The 27,011-nt window shown below is 33.3% G+C and overlaps 1 protein-coding gene across 1 annotated transcript in view; it reads right to left on the bottom strand.

Annotated features, from left to right (window-relative positions):
- The window catches only part of ZNF280D (zinc finger protein 280D), a 166,573-nt gene that overhangs the window by 34,983 nt on the left and 104,579 nt on the right, over window positions 1-27,011 (bottom strand). The window contains 4 exon segments of the mRNA XM_037833871.1: window positions 1,347-1,392; window positions 16,590-16,626; window positions 16,777-16,895; window positions 20,747-20,809. Of these exon segments, the coding sequence (XP_037689799.1) occupies window positions 1,347-1,392; window positions 16,590-16,626; window positions 16,777-16,895; window positions 20,747-20,809 (265 nt within the window).

Raw genomic sequence — 27,011 nt, 5'->3', positions numbered from 1 at the left:
ATCTCTTCAGAAAATATGTAAGCCAGAAGATCATAAATGACTTTTTTAATTATTGAAAGAAAAAAAAAGCTGTCAACCCAGAATTCTATACCCACCAAAAAATATCTTTTAAAAGTGAAAAATAAGGATTTTTCAACAAACAGAACCTGGAAGAATTAGTTACCGATAGTCCTGTAACACAAGTTATGTCAAATTAGTGCTTCAGACAAAATGAAGGTGATAACATACAGAAATGGTGATCTAGATAAAGCATGTATAACATTGGAAATGGTAAAATTGAAGGTGAATATAAAATTCATTTTTAAATTTTTTAATTGCTCTATGACTATCTAAAGCAAAAATAGTAACAATGTAGTGTGTCTTTGTAACACTGTAAAAGTAAAATAAATGACAGCAACAGAAAAAAAGAACACACTAATTATGAATATCAGGAAAAAAAAGGGGATATCAATGCAAACCTCACAAACATTAAAAGGACAACAATTCTGTACACATAAATTCAACAATTTAAGTAAATGTTCCAATTCCTTAAAAACTATAAACTACCCAAACACAAGAAGAAATGGATAGCCAGGAAATCCTATATATATTACAGAAATTTATTTGTAGTTAAAAACCTTTCAAACAACAACAACAAAAAACTTTTTACTGCATAAGGAAAGCCAGTTGGGAGAAGATTCATACTTCTGTCTAGGTTTCACTTATTCACCACACAGAAAAGAAAAACTGTTTAAACGATAAAGTAATGCTGAATCTGCCTCAATTCACTGTACTCAGAAAAAGGCAAAAAATATCAATAATAGCAAAATAAATTGACATCAAGAAAGCAAGTACTTGAGCAGAACTGTTTCTAAACTAATCTATTATACTGTCCACTAAATGATAATTAAGATAATCCTGAATTTTATAATCAGAGTGCCCGTTTAAGAAAGCTGAAACATATTTAATATATCTTCAAAATATTTCTATTATAAAAATTACTTAAAATCTTTTGACAGTTTGTTTCAGAAAATTAAATCATCTGAAAAGATTAATTTCACAATGTGCTAAATGACTGAGATTTTACTGATTTCAGAAATTTAAAATCATAAATTTATCTCCATTACCCACTACTTGAATTGAATAACAGGCAAGTGAAATACATGCCTTTGGTAAAACAGAAAAACCTTATAATTTTACTTAGGGTTAGATATTTTTACATCTAATCAAAATCTCAATTTTTTTCATCTTGATGATATGCTAATAACTGTTATTAATGTAGGCATATTGAAATCAAAATGTTTTTTAAAAATCACATGTAACAATACTTTCAAATGTATAAACCTTGAAATAAAGCAAAAATTTACCTCAGACACAGGTTCTTTTTCCCCACAGGGAGCTTCATTTTTTAATCTTAAAAACAAAATAAGCATTGAATATTTTATTTTATACTAAGATGGTTAAACAGGAAACAGTATTTTTGCAAGCTTAAGATAATTAAAACATAATCTAAGCTAATGCACATTTTATACAAATGACCTCTGTAAATATTTTAAAGTAAAAATAAAATGCATGAGAATAAACAATAGATTCAAACAATAAATACTGGTTTGAAACTTTACATGTATGACCTTCTCTAAATAAGAGCATTTAGGAAATGTTTCCATTGCCAAGTAAAATAAAAGACGTAACATATTATTAAAATAGTTTCAAAACAAGAATTTATTACGCTTATTAAAAAAAACCAGGTTATATGCTTATTTATATAATATGCCTTAGTATTTATTATTATAGGACATAAAAAATTAGAAAAGGTAAGTATTTTATCTATTTTGAAATTCAGTATGATAATGCCACTTCAATAAACATTACAATTAGCTTACTCTGGAGGTAGTAATATCACAGAAATAACTAAGAGTTTTGAAGGCTAAATCCTCTTACTAACATTCATAAGGATGGCTCAGATATTAACTATAATTTTTAACTTACTAATTTGTAAAAATTAAAAATCAAGATTTTGCAAAACAAGAAAACATTAAGTATAACTAACTTATTGCAATATTAATAAATGATTTTTGTATTAAAACTCATACTATAAGTATCATAAAGGTATATGTCATCTAGAAAATCTTGCAAAATAATCAATTTTAATATAAAAGCTAGTTATTTGTTATAGAAACTGCTAGTGACTAAATCTTATTTGTTAATATTATATATTTAGCTCAATTTTAATCTGCATAAATAGGGTGCCTACTTAGTCTGAAATGCCATTAACCATGAGTTAAGTGATTCGAAACTTTATATACTAGAATAAAAAATTTTTAAAAATCCATGAAACTGCACAACACAGTGAACTGTAAGTTAAATCATGAACTACAGTTAATAGTAAAGTTATAAAACTGTGCTTTCAACAACTGTAACAAATGTATCACACCAGGGCAAGGTGTTAATAATAGAATGGTAGATGCTAGTCCTGTATTTTATTCATGATTGCTCTGTTAATCCACAACTTCTCTAATAAAATAAATAAATAAATATATTTTAGGAAGGCTAAATAGCTAAACCTAAGGAATAATAATGCTTTAACATAAGCAATGAGTAGACTGATTTAAATTTCATGGAGAAAAGTGGAATCATCTAATAGAACAGAAAAGTCAACCATCCTAAAAGCTATTCTTACGGTTAGTTGGTGAAAATGGAGTTGGCAAACACTCATCCCTGCCCACTTTTTTATCCATTCTCTGAGGGCACATTTAAAAGTTTAGGTCTATAAATGTTAATGTTTTACTAGATAGTAACAATAATTTAATTGTATAAAATTAGTTATCTAAATTGCAAACAACTAAATATAATGTCCTTTTCTTGTGGACCCATGATATTAGTAGTACACTGCAATTATTTACAGCTAGTTTACTAAACAAATTGAAAAGAATAAAACATAAACAAAAGTTTGACAAAATTCTCAAACATCAGCCATTTTGGGGGTTAAAGATTTGGTAATTCTCAAGTATTTAATCACGAAAAATTACATTCATATAGATGAGATAATATCAAATGCACAGTACAACTTCATTGTTTTAATGATTTATATGAGAAAATAACAAATAGTTTAAGAATAATATATACCATGTAGTAAGAAAATGCTTGAAAAATTAGTCTGAAGAAAAAAAGGTAAGTCTTGGATTAATGAAGTTTTTATTGTTTGTTCTATTTTTAATTGGAGAAGTTGTGAGTTTATGGAACAATCATACTTAAAATACACGATTCCTGTATACCACCCTAATATTAACACTTTGCATTGGTGTGGTACATTTGTTACAGTTGATAAAAACACATTTTGATAATTGTACTATTAACTATAGTCCATAGTTTAACTTAGAATTCACTGTATTGTGTAGTTCCATGGATTTTTCTGGATCAATGAAGTTTCAAAATAAATTTGTATACTACAATTGATTTTTATTTCTAAACATTTAACAATTTTACTCAGTTCCAAAAACTGTGAAACCAGTTGGTTACAAAGCTGTTAAAAATATCTTACAAAAGAAGTTTCCTTTTCAGCTTATTGTCAAAAATGTTATAAAAATAGGACTTTACATTCTTACTACAGACATATTAGCAGGCTAATCATTGTCACATATGGTTATTCTAATGAATTAATTCTGTGCAGCAGAATTAAATATGTGCAACTATTATTGCTGGCATTTCCACTGGGAAAACAGTATTTTAACGTTTCAGGTTCTTAATATCTCTGAAACAGATGATGGTGCCAGTGGTTTTTAATACTCTTCATTGTACTGGCTAAGAAACTGGTAGGGGAAAACACAATAAGTTACTGAAATACCTAGAATTAAGAAGCCAATGATCCCAATCTTGTTATGTGGCTTTAACAATACTGGTATTCTCTTCAAGGGACACAATTGTAATAACAGGAGAAAACATTTAGAAAAACAATTTTTTAAACAAAATCAGAAAATAGCACTATATAAAATTGTACCACTGATAAATAAACTCATCACTAAAATACACACTAATTTTTATAACCATAAAAACATACTTTAAGATTAACAAATTTTAATACAACTAATGTGTCATTCACATATTTGGAAAAGAAAAAAAATGTCTTACCTGTAATTCTTATTCATTAAAGATACCTGCTGAAATAGTCATCACTTGAGATATTCAATTGCTTGGTAGAAGAGAGTGAAATTTGCTAAGCTCAAAGTTCTGAGCAAATGACCTACTATTATATAATTATACCTTTCTACCTTTGAATAATGCAATAAATTTTTACAGAAAAATGTAGTGTAGCATTTAAAACAAATAATATTTCAGGTTTCAATGCAAAGAGAACAGAAGGACTAACTAGTGATCTATTTAACCACAAATCTTTAGAGATCAAGAATTGCAAATAAGTGATTTTTCTTCTATATGGAAACCTACTGAAATAGAACTTTCTGATATGTTTCAAGAGGAAAATCTTTCTCCTCTAAAGTCTAAAATGAAATAAACAGCCCTACTTGCATTTTTCTGAAAGTTACACGGTCAAATCCAAGGCTGCACAAAATGAATATAGTGGTTCAGTTACATCAATGTGTGTTTGGGATTTCCTTCACACTATAAACATATCATGGGGGTGGGTAGAAGAGCTATAAGGGAAAAACTGTTCAAATTAATTTCAGTGAGGCCACATGATTTCTCAAATAATAGAGGGATATAAGGGAGGGGTATGGGATTTTCTTTCCCTTCTTTCTTTTTGGAAGAAATGGGAATGTTCTGATATAGATTGCAGTGGTGAATGCATATCTATGTGATTATATTAGGAACCACTGATTTGTACACTTAGGATGGACTGTATGGTGTGTAAATAAAACTGTTTTGTTTTTTTTTTTTTTTGAAAGAAATGACTGCAAAACATCCAGCACACTATTTCTGCTAGTTTGTTATGAGGAATGTTAATAGATAGTATGGGTGGAACAGGGTGCCTGAGCTGAGTATTTACCAGATTGCACATATGTCAGGTACTGTGCAAGCATTCCAGTTCAAAGTTAAAAAAAGATACAGTCCCTCCCATCAAGCAGTTCACTATCAAGCAAGAGTAATGAAGTATTTACAGAATTGTGAAAAGTGTTAGAAGAGAGACATTATAACATGCAATGGCTGTACAAAGGTGAGCCATTCTAAAAGGGAAAAAGGCAAAGAAGTACAGCAAACATACTACAGTGGATTTGGATTGAAGGAAGAGCAGAATTTAGCAAAGCAGGGGAGGGGGATTCAAGGCAGATCAAAAGCAAAGAAGAAACAGGATAATAAAACAGGGAACACTTAGTAGTCACATATCACTGTAATATAGGACAAATTAGGAGCAGAAGAGGAAACTGAAGAGATAACAAGAGCCACTTCAGGAAAGGTCTTGATTGCCATGAGAAGGTATTAATGTTAAGAACTTATCCTTGGGGAAAAAAAACACCAGATGCTCTGATGAATTACAAATTCAATGGATTATAACTGCAATCTTAGCTTGTATTGACAGAAATACAGCATCCACAATAAAGCAGTTGGTATACCAGTCTTCACTAGACAGGCCATCCTCAAAGGGGAACATGGACAAAACTAAGCACATTCAGTAGACCTGGCATCGTGGGATGGAGAACATCTTCTTGACCAAAAGGGGGATGTGAAAGGAAATGAAATAAGCTTGAGTGGCAGAGAGATTCCAAAAGGAGCCGAGAGGTCACTCTGGTGGGCACTCTTATGCACAATTTAGACAACCCTTTTTAGGTTCTAAAGAATTGGGGTAGCTGGTGGTGGATACCTGAAACTATCAAACTACAACCCAGAACCCATGAATCTCGAAGACAGTTGTATAAAAATGTAGCTTCTGAGGGGTGACAGTGGGATTGGGAAAGCCATAAGGACCACACCCCACTTTGTCTAGTTTATGGATGGATGAGTAGAAAAATAGGGGAAGGAAACAAACAGACAAAGGTACCCAGTGTTCTTTTTTACTTTAATTGTTCTATTTCATTTTAATTATTATTCTTGTTATTTTTGTGTGTGTGCTAATGAAGGTGTCAGGGATTGATTTAGGTGATGAATGTACAACTATGTAATGGTAGTGTGAACAATCGAATGTACGATTTGTTTTGTATGACTGCGTGGTATGTGAATATATCTCAATAAAATGAAGATAAAAAAGAAAAAAAAAAAAAAGAACTTATCCTGAGTATTATGGCAAAGTATCACTACATTTGCGCATCAGAAAGAGAAAGTGGCAGTATTGGAAGAGGCTAGGCTACAGCTAGGGAGTCCAGCTAAGAGACAGTTAATGATTGCTTCAACTAAAGTAGCAACAGTATCAACAGAGAAAAGGAAGGTCTAAAGAGATGGTAAGGTAAAACCAGTATGATACAAGCATAACAAGATAAGGGTAAAAAAGGAGAGCAAAGATGACCCTCCAAATGTCTGCCTGGAGTAACAGGACGGTAATGCCATTAATCAAGCAGGGAATTCAGGGGGAGAAAAGTATACTGGGGGGTGGGGGGTGAATTCACTGAGATGCTTGCAGAACATTCATACGGAAACATCTACCCCTCAGAACAGCTCACTCGTGCATATTTCATCCTTAGGCACAACTCCAACCATCACTTCTACGTAGATAACTCCAAAATCATCATTTCTATCCCAGACCACAATTCCTCCATTTCTATTACTATTTATTATTTTTAGATTAGTCAGCAATTCAATTAAAAAATAACACAGTATATTAGAGTTAAGACTGAGTCCTAAGAAACTACATTATCCAATTGCATGCAACTTGTAAAGGAGAAAATCTGAAGCCTAAAAATGCTAAAGTAATAAAGCAATTAAGCAACAGAACCAAGATTTAAACTGTGGGTTCTACTTCTAATTTTCACTGCCTTGCCTTGCAGCCAATTCCTCTCTTGCAAATCAGGCTCCCTTATGATATTATGCCAAGAAAAGTTTGACCAATCTCTCTTCTTCTGATATTTTCCACTCTATAACATACTCATTATCACTGCCAAATTAATGTTACTAAAGGACCAACTGATGCCATTCGTTGCCCAAATGTCTTAATGCTTGTACATAACAGAAACAGTTTTAAGATTGGGAGGCTAGATTACGGTCCCAATGGTACAACTGTATCAGTTGCTGCCTATCCTCATGGTGGAAATACAAATTGGAGCTCAGTCCCATCCATTTCCTAGGCCACTCATAAACAAGGTAGAGAGTACATCTGGAACTACCATTACAACCAGAGAAGCAACAGAGTATAGTACGTAGTAGTTTCATCTCTAAAGAGACTGCCAGAATTTAAACTGAGGTTCTCTACCTAATAGCTGTGACCTTCGGCACATTACTTAACCTGTATCTCAAGTTGTCTCATCTGTAAAATCAGGATAACAATGATAACAATAGTGGATACCTCGTTAGTTTTTAAGAATTAAATGAGTTAATTAGTGTAAAACACTTAGAAGAGTACCTGACATATCGTATGTGCTCAATAAATGTTAGCTATTAACATCGTCAAGTGGTAAAGGCTGGAATCAATCCTACTGCCTAGAATTTGCTTGGGAGGGTACCACACAGGCTCTTCAAGTCTTTTACCACCTAAATATCTCCATTGTTTTGAGATTTTTCTACCATACTTTCCACCCACCCTTAAACATAGAACATTAGACATTAATTTATTGCTGGTATACTGTTAGATGCAGCCTTATTTGCTCTAGTTGAAATTATTTACCCATCTCCGAACACCTGGGTATGATTTCATCATTTAAAGTTCAGAATAATAGAGCAGAAAATCATTCTAGACAGAGGAAAGAACTAGGTACAGACAGACCAAATTGAAAAGGAACATATAAAATAGCTGTATGTATAAATAAGATGCAGAAAATAAGACCATCAATGTAGCAGAAGATTTTAATGCCAGAATAGGGCTATATTTTATTATTTTGTTGGCAAAACTAACTAAGTCCTGAACATTTATTTTATAATCTACAGGCAACTATTCTTAGGACAAAGAGAATAGGAAAATAGTAGCAACCTCTGAATTGCTGATAAAGGTTGATATTTTTGCCCTAAATGAAGGACTCACTCAAGTTTCATTTATCTTTCCATTTCATTGGGTTTCTCATTCTTCCCTGCCGATCACATATCAAAGACAAAGTCCAATGTATCAGAAACCACCATGTCTTGAAGCACAGCTCCTTCCTACTAACTTGCAGGGTCAAATATACTGCATCCACTTTGAAAAGGAAAAACTATTTTACAATTGCTAAAGATCTGGTTTATGCCTGTGGTAGCATGAGGGAATTGAAGGGCACAATCCCCCAATATTCTCTGATTCCAGTCACATTTAAAAAGTTTAGAGAAGAAAACAAGCCCAAAATGAACTCAGTGTGTATCACAGTTAAGATTAGTTTGCTTTTTTGCTTTTCCTGTGAAATCAAATATATAAAATGAAGACATGATCATTTTAGACATAAGACTCAACAACTTAAAGATTATAACCAGAGCCAATAATTCTCTAATAGTTCAGATTTTCAAAGCAAAGTAATACATATTCTTCAGTGGTTACAGATTCAATGGAAGTAAATGGTTTTTAACAGAAATAATATTTGCAAACATAAGACTTCGGAGAAGAGGATGCTATTCTGCTTTTAAAACCGCTTACTCCTTACATTTAGGAAAGATAATGACATTGGTTTAGTTGAAACTGGTATAATGAAGTGATATTTCTCTTTCGGAACAGGTCTGGATTCCCTTCTGGTATAGCATTTCATAGAAATGTAGATACTGAATCTACATCTTTACAAGGCCAGTCAGCTAATTTCATATTCATTTAAATTACCGTATATGTGATTACATATGTAGTAATTATAGACTTCCATGTTTTCATGTTTCCATTTCCAGCAACTGACATAGTCTTGCACAAAGAAGGTAGGGAATCAATGTTCAATGCCAATAAATAAATGGAAGGATTATCTATATTATACTATGAATGTATGTAAGTTACTAATGGTGCTAAGTATGAAACTTATTATCTCTTTTAGCCATTCTGAAATAAAAGGAAGAAACTTGTCATTTCAAAGAAAGTCAGTCTTCCATTTTCATTTTTCCCTAGTGTCTCTTAAATCAGGAGAATTTAATAAAGTATAATATAAACAAATATTTATCCATAAATATACTGCACATCTTTTAAATCTTCAAAAAAAATCCCGTAAAGATTATTTTCAACCCCATTTCATAGATGAAAAAATGGAGGTAACCTGACAACAAAGCTAGTAATCAAAACAGCTGGGTCTTGAATGCTGCTATTTTGAGTCCAATCAATGCCCTTTCCATGTACTTTGCTTACGAGAAACTTGGAAATCAATTAGAAAACACAATCAACCTTGAAAATCACTTCAAATCATGTTCTTTAGGATATCTGATCCAATTGATAAAACAGACAACTGATAAAGTAGTCTAGTTTTCCAAGCTTGATTTACCAAGGGTTCTTAGGTTCTGAGGCTCTGAAGATTTGCTAGAAGGAAATTTCTCATATTATTCCTATCTTTTTATCTAGACAAAGAACCTTTCAAAACTTAAAACTTTACTTCTATTCTAAGTTACAATGAATCTATCCAAGTTGATATACTAGAGAAGATGGAGAATGGGGAAAACAGCGATAATGGGGAAAGATCTAGAAAAGGGCAATTCAATGATTAGGTTACAAACAATATCCCTAACCTCTGAGAAAAGCAGGTATTTTCAAAATCATTTCAAAGTCCTACAAAAGAAAAAGTCACTTAACTATTGCTAATTGGTATAATTACACATTTTCATAAAATTAGTAAGACTGGATATATAGCCAAGATTTCTGGAAATATATGCCCGGTAATAAGTAATGAAAGATTTCCTTTAAAGAGGGATTCTGTAAGCTCTCAAGGAATGTTTTCCTCCTAAGTGGAGAGGATTCTGTACTAGTTTGCAACAAGGCAGTGTTTCATAGTCCACAGACAGGAAAAGCCAGAACTACTCATTTCTGACATTAGAGAATTAAACTAGAGGCAATTAAAGCACGATAACAAGATGCCGTCTGCCCAGCAGTTTGGAGGAACGTATTTCAAGACCCGTGAAATATAAGCCAAAATTACAAATAACCACAGTGTAGATGGACTGATTGCAACTAAAACTTTCAATGATGAGATTTCACTGATACATAATTTCTAAGATCTCCTCTCATCAGTAGTAACAGGAGTAACAGCAGTCAGCAATAAACAGCTGGAGCAGCAGTGGCAACAACAGCTTGCATTTACTGAGTGCCTACTTTCTGTCGTGTCTGTGCCAAACAGTATACATAGTATAAACAGATAGTTTTCAGTGTGGAGGAAACAGTAAGGTCTTATATTTCAATAAATGATATGGAAAAGGAGACACACAGTAGCCTCTCCAAGTTTGTAGATGACAGTAAGCTTTTACAGGTGTGACAAAAAAGCAAGGCTGCAAAAGGATCTCAAAATCAGAGAACTGGGCTGAAAGTATGAGCTGAACATACTTTGGTCAAGTTCAAGACATATCATTTAGGAAAAAATACTCTGATACTATTTATAAAAGACAAGACTAAAATGAACTGAATTTTCCCAATTCAGAAAATCTGAAGAATGATTAATCTAGATCACCATTCTCCACACTACTCTAATGGATATTAATATCAAGAAGTTAGTAAGTGTTTAAGGGAAAAAAATTCCAGGGTCAAATAAGTCTTGGAAATTCACAGACCACATAAAGCATGAAAAATCTCATATTAAAGAATCAATTTACCTTTAATCTGCATTTCCTAAACTTATTTGATCATGGTATCTTTTTTTTTTTTTTTTTTTTTTGGCAAACCGTTTATAATTTATGGACATTATTCTCTAGTACAGAGTTTCAGAAACACCAAAATAGATACCTTTTTAATGGAAATGTGAGAGTACATGTCATGAGTTAAACATACCTGGAAGTAATGGGGACATTTAATTTTCAAGGTTAAAAAAGTCCGTGATTCTGACATTAGGGATAGGGATATGTGGTATTCTGAATTCATTTTCTCATAAGAACAAATTATGATGTTTAGGTATAATCAAAATTGAATAATAGAATCCCAGAACTCTAGAACAAGTTAGGACCCACAACTTAAAATAGGGTAAATGAGGCTTCAAAGACAATGTAACTCCCCTGGTTTTCCCACTATGTTACTGGCCATCCTTCTCAGTCTCCTTTGTTGATTACTTATCTCTCTAACCTTATTGTTGGAATGCCCCAGAGCTTAGTGGGTGGATGTTACCCTTTATCCATCTCTACTATAGCCCCCTGGTGATTGCATACAGTCTCATGACTGCATGGGACTGTAGGTATTTCAACTGACTTTTTATTTGGAGATAAAGGTAGATTCACATAATATAACTATAAATAATATAGAGAGATCTCATGTACCCTTTAACCAGTATAGCCCAATGACATCTTATATAGTACAATATGACAACCAGGACAGTTATACAGTGCATTGATCTTACTCAGATTTCCCTAGTTTTACTTGTATCCATTCTCATGACTTTTTTTAAAATATTAAATGTTATTGACCACTTAGAACTAAACTAATACATATGAACATTCTATGACAGCTCTACCTAAATATCTAATAGGTATCAAATCAAAGCCCTCATCTTCTCTCCCAAATCTGCTCTTCCTATAGTCTTCTCCATATCAGTTACTATCAATTTCATCTTTCTAGTTGCTCAGGCTAATAATTGTGGAGTCATCCTAAACACTTTCTCTCCTACCTCACACCCAAACAATCAACAAATTCAAAATACATTAAAAATTAACCCACTTATTACTTACACTGATAGGATCCTATCCTAAGCTCCTTTCGTGTCTTTCCTGGATTATTACAATAGCCTCCTAACTGATCTCCCTGATTTTGTCCTTGGTCTTCTATAGCTTATTCTTAGGACAGCAGCTAGAGTGATGCTGTTAAAGACACACTTCTGTATTTACAAGGTTTTTTTGTTTGTTATTTTTGCTTCTTATTGAAGTATAAAATACTGCTCTATTCGAAATCCCCTAATAGCTTCCTATCTCAGAGTAAAAGCTAAATTCCTTACATTGGTCTACAAGTCCCTAAACCACATGGCCCACATCACCTCACAGGCACCATCTCCCACTACTCTCCTTGATTACTCCATTGCAGCAAAACCAGTCCCACTGACGTACCTTGAACCAGACATGATTCTGCTGCAGGGTTTTTGCACTTGCTGTTCCTTCTCTCTGGAATGCACTTCTGATATACATCTAAGTGGCTCACTTCCTCACCTCCTTCAGGTCTACATTCAAATGTCATCTATCAATGAGGCCTTACCCGAGTACCAAATTTTAAATGGCAACATCTCAAAAACTACACATAATCTTAAACTCCCTTCCCTAATTTATTTTCTCCACAGTATTGATCACCATCTAACACTATATATTTTACTTATTTTACTTTTTATTGTCTGTTTCCCACCACCAAAATGTAAGCTCCATGAGGGTACAGATTTCAGTCCATTTTTCTAGCACCTAGAATAGTGCAGCACACAAAATAGTTGCTCAGGAAATCGCAGCTGGATAAATAAATGAGGTCCAAAGAAGGAGGTTTTTGCCAATATAGGACAAAAACAGGGCACGAATACAAGTCTTTGTAGTTTAGGGGTCATTTTCTAATACTGGTGATGGACTTACTGAACTGAGCCAATCACACCTTTTATTCAGCAGCAACCAAAACCACATATGCATGAAATACCCACTTCTGAATCAGGTGAATAAACTATTTTGAATAGCTTGATGATAAGGAAGGATCAGAATGTCAAGCTAAAATTCACTAGCACCAAATTAAAATTCAACTAATTTCTTATAAAAAGCATACTATACTGTCTTAAACGTTTTATTTAAACCAACTTTAAAACATGAAGTTACAGGTCACAGAACTTTAAGAGTTTGTGTCTTAAGAATATGAACTTGATATATATTATAAAAAATAGAATCTATGAAAGACCACAAGGAAGTACCTCTACAATCCTATAACAGGAATGTAGTTTATCATATTTTGAACTACGACCAAGGCAGAGCAAATGTCTATGAAAAGAGAACTTATGTTGAAAAGGGAAATAACTTACTGTTCCTGGGAAAAAAATTAAAAATTAAAAAAAAAATTGGGTAGAAGGAGGGTAGTTGACAAAACTCCCTATGACAGATAAGGAAATAAAAGCTAGTATATTATCAAGTCCATTACTAACAAACAAAACACTTCTGGAGATTTGGGGAAATCATTAATTTATAGTATAAACTACTTTGGAAATTTTTTAAATTTAAAACTAGATATGTTAATGTTGGTGAATTCAAAGGTGTGGTAATGGACAGGGGTGACAGCTGTTTGTTAGTGGGATCGTAAGTATCAGAGTTGTACTGAAGGCGAACAGGAATGAAAGGGGTTATTTAAAGGCATGTTTCCCATATATCAGCACCACAAATACAGACAGATGCTTGCATGATATACTTCTAAGGTATGATACTGGCACAGAAAGTTGACAACAGAAGGGTACATGGGAAAAATCTACACATTGCATACTAGGGATTATAATTAATAGGAATACCATACTCTATAAAAGTTTTACTCACTAAGTTTATTCGTCAGAAACTTAAATCCTTCAGAGTGCACCTATGCTAGCTAAGTCCCAAAACCCAGAGGCAACAGCCTTTTCAAGAACATCAACCAGATATGTCCCCTTTGCTCATAAAGTTGACACCCCTTTTCAACATGAACAGGTTAGGATGGTCACTGCCTAGACATTCCTGAAGACTGGGAAAGTGATTAAACTAGGGGAAAGGGTAGCAACAGACAAGCTGGAATTTAACAAAGGATTATGAATACTGAATCTTTGTATAATTTTCTTTTCCTTAGTTTCTAGGATATTAAATAGAAGGAAAAAATTTAAATGGTGGAACTGTAACCTATGGCATCCTTTGAAATTTGTTCTATAGCTACTTGTTAAATTGTAATTTGAAAGCTATACCTTTTTGTATATATGTTAGATTTCACAATAAGGAAATGACTGAAACTATGGTACTATAACTCATAATAACTTTGGAAATTCCCTATATATCTACTAGTTAAATCATACTTTAAAAGATATTACCTTTTTGTATATATGTTATATTTTATAATAAAGAAATAACTGAAACTGTGGAATTGTAACCTATAATATTCTTTGAAGTTTGCTCTCTACTTGTTAAACTGCACTTGGAAAGTTACCACTTTTATGTATATATGTTATATTCTACAATGAAAAATATGAGACATAAAAAAATTAAAACTAATGTATTCAATTAATGCTATGAACTGTACACTTACAAATGGTTTTTTAAAAAGGCAAATTTTATGCTATAAATATGTTACCACATCAAAATTTTTAGAAAATAATGAACTCAATCTTTTTGATTATTAATTATAAGAAGGACATTACATAGTAAGTGGTCACCTGATTTTCAGTTTACAAGTATAACCGAAAACATCTGATTTCAGAGTAAAATAACACTTATGACTGAGATGTAACTTCAGAGTCTGCTTACCTATATAGCTATTAAGATCACACAGAGAATTTTGCCAGTCTTAAAAATTCAAGAAATTTGTATAGGATAAATAACGAGCTTTTAATTGTGCTAGAGGAAAAAAATACAAGATGCATTAGGTAGATACAGCTCTCGGTCTGCAGTCCAAGTAATCAGGCCTCCACTTAACAAAGCAATGCTCCTGTTTATATGATAAAATCCATGGTTTTTAGATGAAGTTATTCATTAGTAAATAGTTCCTGAAGCATTTTAACAATAAATTTTTATGAAAAGAAAACAAGTAATAGCACCAAAACTGTTTAGATCTATATTCACTCTAACCAACATAAACACCAAATAAAAAATACACACACACATATATATATGCAAGAAACAAGTGCATTATTGCTCCCCATATTTCTTTTTAGTATATTACCTTTACCCAAAGGTAAATACATTAATGGCTAAGTAGACATTATTTACTAAATGTATAGATGTGTAACGTTAAAATTTAAGGTCTGCAAGAAGAGGTTTGCCAATTATTTAATCTAAGAATGCAATTATTAAGATAATATTAATAATGATAGTCCTGAGAAAGAGGATATAATGTCTAATGGTCTGAACAACTGTTCAAATTAAAAAGCTACAAATAGGCAGCTATATGAAATCTGCAGAGAATTCTATGGAATCTCTTGGATTCTTTAACAAAAAGCAAACACTAAATGAAAAGTTTAAAAGAAGAGTATAAAAATAGACATGATATAGACATCAGAAAATTTGAAGAACATAAAACCAGGCTGTCAAAATTAAATTAAAGTTAAAAATAAAAAAATCTGAAAATTAGTATTGTTGAAAATATTATAGTTAATACTAGAAAATATATTTTAAATGATAGTAAAAATAAGTGAAATTTTGGAACATAATTTTAGAGACCTGTTGTTCCAAGGACATGAAAGTTACCATGGTTTCCTAACAACCAGAGCTTTTATATTTCTTGGACTGCATTCACGCTAGAAGATTAAAGGGCTGCAGCCAAAATGATTAAACTTCAACTTGGATGTTGAAGCATTTATTTCATGGGCTTTTCTTGGCCAGAATGGACTTATAAGCTTAAGATCAAGAGCCAAAGCTCCTAGTGGGAAGTTGTGCTCAGTTGAGTGGGCCTTGAGGCCATTTCTGGCCAAATCAGCATCAGCCTTATGGGAGGGCAGCAATGAAGGAAGGAAGTCTCCCCAAGATCTGATTTCTTGAGGCCACAACCTAGAGCAGATCCCACAGTCAAAGTATTCACATTCCTTGGAAAGAGAGAACAGGCATCAGTTGTGTCCATCGAAGAGGGACACTGTCCAGGTATACCCTGGAAATTTTTTGAAATCTCTGGGCTGCTTCTGCATCTGAAAAATAAGAAAAATAGCACAATGACAGCAAACAAATAAGGAAAAAGACAATCATCTGACCTAAAAACTTAAGACTTGTAAGAAATTAAGAAAGCAGACAAAACTGACAAAAAGACAAACAGCCATATCATTTGAAATGTATTATTATGAAGGCAAGTATAACAGAGAAAAACACAATTTTAAGCAAAGTAAGAACAGATCATAGCAACAAAAGTGAGTTTTGGAAAGAGCCAACCGGAGAAAAACTGTATGTTAAGACATGTCAACCTGACACAAAGATAAGGTGGAGTAAGAATCTAGTACCATTTGAAAGTTGAAAAGAGCTGAATAATGAGAGCTAATGTCATGAAGTTGGCTGCTTAACTGTGTAAGAAAACATCTCAGAACTTTGAACTTAGGAAATTCCAACTTCTCTTGCACCAGGTCATGAGCTCCATAGAGCAGGAACCTACTTCAACAAGCAGCTTTAAAAAAAAGAAAACACTTTAATATTTTTCATTTCTATTAATGATACATCAAAAAATGCAATAGTGCTATAATCCTTCAAAGTAAAATGCAGTGAATAAAAATTAAACTTACTCAGAAAGATGCTCAGAAGTTGGGATATCAACAGAAACTGAAATTAGAAGAAAAGTTTCACATTTAAAACAGCATATGAAATACGGTGAGTGAGAATAATGACTTAGTAAAGAGCCCATATTGTGGCTTACTAAAAATAGTGGAATAAATATCAAAAATCCAAAGAAACACAATTATATATACATACCATTCTCTAATACAACTTGGCAAGTATGAGTTTCACGTTGATTTAAGTGTGTAGCCATATTATCTAAGCCAGAAACATCAGTTAGGAAATCACAATTAAGGCACACTACAGTAATGCCCCTATGAAAAAAAGCAAATAATGTAAATGCTTTTTATCTTTTATGAAAAACCATATACAAGTTCAGTAATTATTTTTCCATGTAATAACTGTTCATTTGCTTTTTGTGTCATGACCGTCACTTCCAATTTTTGATATATAAACCTGATACAACTGAAATGATTCACTAAAAAATAGCATGGCCATGTCCAAATTATATTACATTTATTTAGAGAAAGTATTTGTGCTTTATCCTTTCATACCATTTTCTAAAAGCTAGGAGTCAAGAGACCTATACCTAATCTTGGCTCTACTAATAAACTGTAACTTGGGCAAATCACAATCTATCTAGTTCCTTGGCCCATCTGCAAAAACAATATTTTTTTAGGCTATTTTTACACACACAGTACTAATAGGTAAGGAGGATACAACAGTGAACAAAGACAGGCACAGTCTGCGCTCTAATGGAGCTTACAATCCAGTGTCTTATTTAGGTGAGGATAAAATTAGAAGTGACATCTGAAGGCTTTAAAAATAATGCAATTATGCAACTATTGTTACTGTCAGTTTACTAACAAAGTATAAATATACTTTTCAAGTTCATCGTGTAATTTAAATTTAAGTATTTTACCTGTATTGGAATGCAAACAGGTAACATAACTTAGACTGGCTTCTCTCCTGAGGCTTTAGTCTAACTGCTCTGTACTTAGAACTAGATGTTGCACTGGTACCTGCAACTGCCCTACTACAACTAAAATCATGTGCTTCTTCTCATAATCAACTTCTGAATGGTCTTTCTTATGACGTCATTTCCCTGACTCTAAAGTTCAAATTATAGTCATTTCTGACTCTCTTTTTCCTTAAAACATTCAATATGTCAAGCATTTTATAATATTAATAATTTATTAAACATCTACTCTGTGCCAGGCTAGTATTACATATCTCATCTCAACTACATCTTATGACAACCCAAAGAGGTAGATAATTACACCTTTTTAAAAGGACAGAGTCAGGCTTAGTAATCTATACCAAAGACATAACTGGTTTGGGTCAGGACCAGGTTTGAAACTAAGCATTTTGATTCCAGAGTCCATTTTTTTTAAACATGATACAATGTGGACCACCGAGCTACCTTAACTCAGGTCCTTATTAAATCATTCATAACTACCATAATAGTCCTAAATAATCCATGTTTCACGTATCTACAGCTCATCTCACACCTTTCAAATCAACATTTCCTCAGTATCACCCGATTCTACACAAAACATCAATGGTTCAATAATGCCTTCTAAATTAAGTCCAGACTTCCTTTCATGGCTTTCACAAACTGGCTCTTAGCTGAAAATTATTCCCTTAGACTTCAATCTTATTACTATGCTATATGAACTTCATGCTCCATCCAAACTTTACTAGTAGCCATTCTCTCTGTATGCCTTCTACTTTTTCATTTCTGCACCTTTATTTGTGCTAGTTCTTCCAACCAGAATGCCCCCTGTTCTCTTCTATCAGTAGAAATCCTACCCATCCTTTAAAGCCTAATAAGCTGAACACCTATCTACATCATTCCAAGTAATCTCTCGCTCTCTTTTAAAATAAATAACTCTCACTGCACTTATTATCGCAATCCTCCTTGTATTACAGTTATTTATGTTCACATCTTGTCCTTCACCCAGTAAACATTTTCATCACTGTCATCCTTACAGGATCTGCTGTATTGTGTTGTACATGATAGAAGCATGGTGTTTGTAATTACAAAACAGTAATTACAAACATCACTGTTCTATAGAATTATAAATATGCTAAATCCCATTCACTGGAATTGAACAGTTTTCAAATTTAAATTTGAGACCTACCTAACTTGAAAGAAAAGCATCTCAGATCTTTAAAATCATATAGCTAATTTAAAAACCAAGCACGTAACTTGGTTTGAAAACAGTAATGTAAAAATCAAATTACAAGTCTCACTGTTAGAATGCAAAATAAACCCTTCGCATTCTTACAAAGCGAACATTTAATATAGCTTAATCTAATTCCTAGAATTCAGAAAATCCCTTCAACTTAGTACTAATATATTTTTAAAACTGAATCTAATTTTTTTATGCCTGTGTGTGAGCTGCTGGTCCAAAATTGTAGATGTGGCATATCATCCACATACATCATTTTTAACATACACATTAATTTATTCAACAAATATTTTCAGAGTGCATACTATGCGCTGGGCACTATTCAATGCCTGGCATAGACAAAACTCCGAACCACATACATTCTAGTGAGAGGACACAGACAATAAACAAAAGAATAAACAATATAGTATACAAGATAGCAAAAGCTCATAAAGAAAAAATTAACACATAAAAGAGAGTATTGGTGGTGAGGCACAAGGCAAAGGATACAATTTTAAATGGAGTAGTCAAGGAAAGTCTCACTAATCAGAGGCCTAAAGGAGGTGAGGGAGCTAGCCATGCACATATTTCAGGAAGAGCAAACTAGGCAGCAGGTATAATAAATGCAACACATAATTTCATTTCCTTTTCCACATTTTCCACTAGCCCAAAGCATCAAAGTAAGTATTGGCTAAATTTGTCTCCATGTCTTAGCTTGGTGTAACAAAGACAATATTTCAAACAGCAATGCCAACATTAGCAAACTGAACAAAGACAGACAGTGCCAAAAGAAATCAGAGTAATATGAAAAAATGGTGCTCAGTGGATTCTGAGTTAAGTGTGTGGTATAACCAAAGTTAGTTATCAATACTTTAAGAAATATTTGTCAACAGTTCTTTCCAGACAATAAACAAGTTGTGTACTTTTTTATTTCAAAAAGAAAAAACTAATATTATGAAGGCTGTATACTGATTTCAATAATTACAGTGGTTTAAGAAAACTTACTACAAAAGTATTAGTTACTTTACTAGATATATTAAGTATCCTTTTAATATTCTAATATTGTTTGAGAGTCTTATTTTTGTTCATATTTTACAAAGCAAATGCATGAAGGTTTCATCTCAACAGCTGACATGATTAAACAAAATTTAACAGGAGAAGAAAGGCTAATCACACTTATGGTCCAAGGATATAATAAAGAGAATTCTGTTATGTCCAGTAGCAATCATTTAGATTTCCAAATTAGGCATCCCAACATCATGTTAAAAAAAAGTATAACAAAACAAAATGAGATACCACTTCACACCCACTATGAGGACTATAATTAAAAAGAGATAGTAAGTATTGGCTAAGATGTGGAGAAACTGAAATCTTCATACACTGTTGGTGGAAATATTAGTGCAGCTAGTTTGGAAAACAGTCTGGCAGTGCCTCAAGAGTTACCATATAACCCAGCAATTCCAATCCTGGGTCCACAAATATACATTAACAGAAATATTCACAATAGCCTCAAAATGAAAACAACCTAAATGTCCATCAACTGATGAATGAATAAACAAAATATGGTATACCCATACAATGAAATACTATTCTACTTTTTTAAAAAAATGAAATACTGATACATGCTACAAAATGGATGAACCTCTAAAACATCCTGCTAAGTGGAAGAAGCCAATTATATGAAATGTCCAGCAAAGGCAAATCTAGAGACAAAAACTAGATTCCTGTTTGCCAGGAGCTGCAAGAGTTGGGGAAAAATGGGGAAAGAGTGCTAACAGATACTGGGCTTTTTTGGGGAATGATGAAAATATTCTAAACTAATTATGGTGATGGTTGCACAACTGTGTATATTAAAAACTTCTGAATGGTACACTTTAAAGCATGAATTGCATTGTATGGTATGTGAATTATATCTCAATAAAGCTTCATATAAAAAAGTTTAAGATATAACAATTTTGCAACAGAAAGAATAAAAAGGATTAACTAGTTACCTGAGATCTTCTGAATGTTCCTTAAAAACACAAAATCTTTTACTTGGACGGTTACTGTGAAAGCTAGAGAGATAAAAAAGATTTTATTAATTTTACTATACAGTAAGTCAATTCCATGCTTAAGTTTCTTCATTTTGAATAAAATATCATAATCTAAGTAATAAAACTATCACCCTTGTTTAATTCAACATTTTCCATTCCATTTTATTTTCTAATGATGCATATTTTTCTAAGCATATTAGTACATCATCAGTACCTCACCACTATAAAAAAAAGAAATTTTACTCAGAGTTTAAAGTGTAAAAAGCATCAAAGTAAAGTTTTTCAACTATAAATAGCTGAAATGTTTTCTAAGAAATATCTTTGCTATAATATAAATGGTTATATTACTTATCACTTCCCCATCTTAATATGCCTGTTGGGGGTGGGGTGTAGAAACCAAAAGATCTAAAGTGGCTAAATGCCACTGTTCACCATCTGACAGATTACTCTGCAATTCCTAGGAGAGGTTTTAAGAAAGCAAATCAAAGCTAAACTCAAGAGTTAAAACAGTGCTTCCCCTAAGCACATAGCAAAAAACTCCTAACCAAATTTTGCAGTCAATAACAACAGTTTTCATAAACTGTATACTGATAAGGAAAATGTTCCTGTACTAGGCATTCAGGACTAGCCTAGCACAGTCTTATGAAAAGTGTAGTCATAGTTTAACAGCATCAGTATCACAAGGGAACTTCTTTAGGAATGCAAAGACTCAGGACCCACCACAAACCTACCAATCAATCACTGGTGGGGGTGTGTGTGTGGAGAATTGGGTGAGGTGGGGCAAGAATCTGTTCTAGTGAGCTATTCTAGGATTTCTTATGCAAGTTAAAGTTTGGGAAGCCACAGCACTAGCTTGGACCAGACTCAGGTCAATGGTTACTCTCAGATTCAAATAACCACAACCAGTATAGCAAGTATATACAAGAAAAGAAATATTCGAGTTAGCTACAATCCCAGAAAATATCCCCAGATTTCTAATAGTCATTTCTGTAATCTGAGGGTGGCGGTGAGGACAACTACCATTAAGGAATTATAAATTTAAGAAAGTATCTTCCAAATAATCAAATGTTTATTTAGAAGAGAGAATCAAGGGGTTGGGAAGTCCTGATATATGCAAAATTTTGTGTACACAGCTGTTTGCTCAGAAGAATGAGTCCAAGATTTTATCTGATTCCCAAAGAATAAGAACCAAATAAAGTCCTTTTTAAAATTCATTAATGAGATTTAAAAGTAACTTTTAAAAGCTCTTCTTTCTCTTCAAGCATACAGACTGTTTTTGGTTTATCTATTTGGTGAGGAGAAAGAAAAAATTACACTTTAGGGTCCTTTTCATGGCTTCCACGTCTGCCTACAACCTGTGCCTTATTAAAATGTTGGTAATGTAAACTTTCAGTTGCTGAATGCAATTTTAATTTTGAGTAACTTAAGTGTAAAAAAAAAAAAAAAAAAGCTTATACTGCTTTTATTTCTCTGTATTTAATAACAAATTTCATACTTGTAGTTTTATGTATTATAAGAAAAGTAGATCTGCAATGCACAAACAAGAAAAAACTACCTTCTACTTCTATTAGGGCTGCACACAGTTAGTAGTAATAAGAAATAAATCTGAGTTCAAGGGAAAAATACAGTTTTTAGTACAATATAGTAAGAACATAATGTTAAGATCTAGGTTTTAAAAATCTACCATGTGGTTACATGATTGTAAACAATTATCAAAACTCATTAAGCTATTCTCTAAAAATGAGTGAATTTTATTAAGTATACTTGTAACTCAATAAAGTGGGGGAAAAAACCCTGTGACCATATATTCTTGATAATCTTGATTCAGTATAACAAAATTACTTCCTCACAAACACAAAGGAACCATTTCCTTTGCATCTAACAATAGTGACACTGTACCTACTATTTAAGACATTAGACTAGAGGTTGATGATGATACAATAACAAACAAGGCAAGTTCCCTGCCCTAGAGATCTCAGTGGGAAGGTAGGTTAAGGTAGGAGAGAGAGGAACTGGCCACGGAATAAATGTTCAATAAATATTTGTTAAAAGAAACCACAAGTGACACACATAAAGTTATATGGTTGCATGAAGGAAATCTACAAGTAGATGGGTAAAAGCCAGCTAACAATTAGGAATTCATTTCAGTTAGGAAGGTTCCTACTGCCATGCTCCAGGCAGAAGAAAGAGCCAAGTACAAAGATACAGAGGAATTTTCAAGAAAGGAGGAGGAGTTCAAGAACTTGAAAAAGTAGTTAGGACTTAGATATTGAAAAGTCTTATATTCTCCACAAAATTTGAGCTTTATCCTACAAATGTTAGGAAGTCAAAGGATTCTAGACCAAAGAATGAACTGATCAGATATGCCTACTCTAGCAGCAGAATAAAGGAAAAAATCAGAAAAAGAGGGGAAAATGTAGACAAAAAGCCGGCTATGATACATGTTACTGCAATAATCCTACCATTCTTCTAATGGCTATTATTTAGTATCAATAAAACTGTATAAAATATGTAAAGAACTCAAGCAGATCTTGTTAAACTTAATTTGGTACTCTATCTCGTTGAGTGTATAGGAACAAATTTTTATACCAGCTTCCTTTTCCCTTGCAAAAAATGTAAATCATCCTTGAAAGCCTAAGTGAAAAGTCATTTACGGAAAGCCTTCCCTTATTTCTTGCTTAAAAAATTCATTCTTCCTTCCCATGTGCTTCCATTATCATTTGTTTATCACATTAAGCTGGATAAATACACCTCCCCTACTAGATTATGAAAATTAAAGGAAAGGACTTTATCCTCAATACCCAATAATGGTAAGTTAGAATTATAATAGCTATTGTACTTGAATATCTTCTAAGTGCAAAACATTTTATTAATCACCTTAAATATATCTTCTCTAATACTTATAATAACTTTCTTTTCAAAAAAGGAAACTGGGGATCAGGTTAAGTAACTTGCTTAAAGTCACAAGAGTTAATAAATGGTGAAGCTTGGATTCAAATCCAGATTTGTCTGACTTGACAATACTGTGAGCACCCAACTTCCTTCCGCACGTACAACAATTCATTTGCATTTTTAAAGGTGATTTCTAGTCCTACCTAAAAGCTGGAGGCAAATAAGGTGCAATATTTTAAACTACTGAACCCAAATAATGCTACTTTTTAAAAAATCACTTAAAATTGTAAATATAATGATGCTTTTCTTCAAGTCTTATATCAAAAATGCTCCAACTGCTTCAAGACTTTTTAATATCCTCTTCTGAGATTATATTGAGGGAGTTTTATAATTGCAACAGGTAATGACTGCCACCTGCAATCTGTAATGTGCTAGGTACCATGGTGAATACAGAGCCCCTTTTCCTCAAAGGAAAATATACATACACGAATAAACATAACATAAAGCAGAATGGTTGAACGGTACACAAGTCAAAGAAAGGAATGATCCCTGTGAGTGGATGTGGGAATCAGACACATCACAGAAGGTAAAATAAGAGGGAAAGGCAAAGTCATTACAGGGAATAACAAAGAATAAGGTAAAAGCACTGTACATAATAAATACGGGAGAAACTTTACTTTGGGAAAGACTAATCAGTTTATGGGAATGGGACTCTTTATAGAATGAACTGAGGCAGCTATGAGACCAGAGGGAAAAGACCAATTGGGAAGCTACCAAGTTGAAATGGGCGAGGGATTAAAGGCACTCATACTCTGGAGAAAACGAAGCTTCTTGTGAATGTGTACATACAGAGCTCCAGCCTCTAACAAAAGCATATATCAGGAAGGGGTGAGGGTGTACCATTCAGTGGGGAAGTACCTAAGGCAGTAAGGGAAGTATGGAAACCATTGAAATAGAGAACAAAGGGACCTACTAACCCTTAGAAGAGTAGCAGTGGAAGCTTTCAGTTCTAGATGAGGCTAACAATGAGTAAGAGCTCAGTGATTACAATGTAATGCAGGGTTGGTGGTCACTGGGAATTGGGAAAAGGGCCTGAAGAGAGTCTGGGTCCAAATGTGAATGTTTGGGGATAGGATGGGTTTGTAGGACCCAGGAGTCAGGTGGGAAGCCTGTGGAAAATGGGAGAGGACTGAATGACCCTTCATTTAGGAAACACAAAATATTTTCCAATTTGATCCCCTATAAATTATAAAGGGGCAGAAGTAAAGCCCACTTGGGCAGCCATGTGGTTTGGCATAGAATAAGAGAACAGCATTGCTGCCAGCAGTCCACAGAGGGAAAGGCTGTCTGGAGCCTGATTTAGCACAGCCCAGGTATGGGTGAGAACCACTGCAGTAGCTGGGAGGTGCAGAAGGTGAAGTCTCAGGAAGTCAAGATGCACAGTGGCAAACCAAAAGAACTTCATGAGCTTCTGAAACCTGGGGCAGTGAGTTACTTCCAGCTAGTGCTCCACATTCATGCAAATCATGGAAAAAGATGGAGCTTAAAGGGTATTGGGTGGTAGTTGTGTGAAATCCTAGACACATGATAATTTTGGGCTTATGTGTGTTCTTTGTAGATGCCAGTGAGTCAAGGTAAAAATACGTATAAATAGTTGAAAATACAGAGGTGGATCTCAGGAAAACCAAGGACTGAAACTGGAAGATTTAAAGTTGAAAGGTAAAAGATAAAACTGTGAAAGTAGTTAAGTTACCTAAGAAAAAATAAAGAGACAAGATGAGTTGAAGAAAAGGCAATGAAATAGCAGAATAGCCAAAAAGGAAGAAAACTGGTAATAACTGCTTAAATGAAACCGAACAGAAGAGTTTCAAAAGTGTGTGATCAACAATGTCAAATAATCTAAAGAAGTCACAGAGGAGTAAGAATGAAAAAAAAAAAAAGAATTAGCACATGACTGATAACCTTTAAAGCAACAGCTTTAGTTGACAGTTGAGGATGATACTCAAATTAAATGGTAAAGAAGTAATGAATAAACTGGTAATGGATACTTTTTAACAATTGTTAATGGTAAAACAAAGGTAAGAAACAAAAAAATAAATGAAAATGTTTGGAAGCAGAAGGAATCTGGTAGAAAGAAGTGGTGAAATGAAGATGCAAGTTAACTGAATAAGGTCGTGGAGGAAGTGGCAGAAAAAAGGGATAGGGTTAATTTTAGAAAAGTGGAACATGTTTACTTTCGGGGATTAATATCTGGATGAAGGTAACAAGGAAACTGTGAGGTAAAAAAGAATGAATTCTGGGAAAAATTAAAAGGATGTCCTCCAACTGGGTAATTAGTAGGCAAGGTTAACTGAGAGACTAGGGTACTAAAAAAAGTTTAAATAAATGCTGCAGGTAAAAATAATTCAGTATTTAAAAAATAAAAAGTTAGAACGCAATTGAAGTTAAAGATCATGAATTCAGGGTTGACTGAATCAGGAACAGTTTGGTAGTCTAGAGCTAAGCAAAGAGAAAGTTCAAAAGGGGGAAGAGGCTCAAGTCTGGCAAAGTGAGCATGACTAAAGGTATTAAGGATTCTAGGACAAAAACAAAACAGCATTCAAAACAGCTGGCCCTGAGCATAAGATTGGCTATAAAATTGGATGGGTATTGGTGGACTGGAAAAGGAATCAAAGTATTGAAAGTCAAGGAGTAACGAATTTTCAAAATGAATGAATAATATATACGATGAGATTAAAATGGGACTCTTGTAAGAAAGGGGATACAATAACATAGAGATGGATGTGAAGTGCTGGCATTAAAGTTGTCAAGGTACCATACAGTCAGGCTGATCATCAAGGGTCAAACAAAATAAAACAAAACAAAACAAAACTGTCGCCAGATGCTGAAGCCATCAACAAAAAGTGGCTGCTGATTATGAACAGAAGGAAACATAAAGGTCATGTTATAATCTGCAAGAAAATCACTTTTACTAGCTATAATTTAATTCTGATCTAAAAAAATGGAACCGTACTTTGAGTAATTAACTTATCAAATTAATATCTGAACAACTTTTGGCTATTTTTAAAAAACTAAAAATCCATCCCCAAAGAATAAAATATGCCCTTACTAATGAGATGCAAATGAAAGTAATATGGGCTCTGAAGGCTTTCCCTAACAGAAAAAATGGCAGGTGCTCAAATAATGTTACATTGAATGAGTAAATGGAAAGTAATTCCAACAGTGGCATTATGACTGGAATAACATCTCATTTCACCAAATGAATGAAAGTATGACCCAATAATGTTCTTAACATTACTGAAAATCCTGGAGTTTCTCAAGGTGATTGCTC

Source organism: Choloepus didactylus, chromosome 4 (genome assembly GCF_015220235.1).
Source record: "Choloepus didactylus isolate mChoDid1 chromosome 4, mChoDid1.pri, whole genome shotgun sequence".
NCBI lineage: Eukaryota > Metazoa > Chordata > Mammalia > Pilosa > Megalonychidae > Choloepus > Choloepus didactylus.
This window is presented reverse-complemented; position numbering and strand designations above follow the sequence as displayed.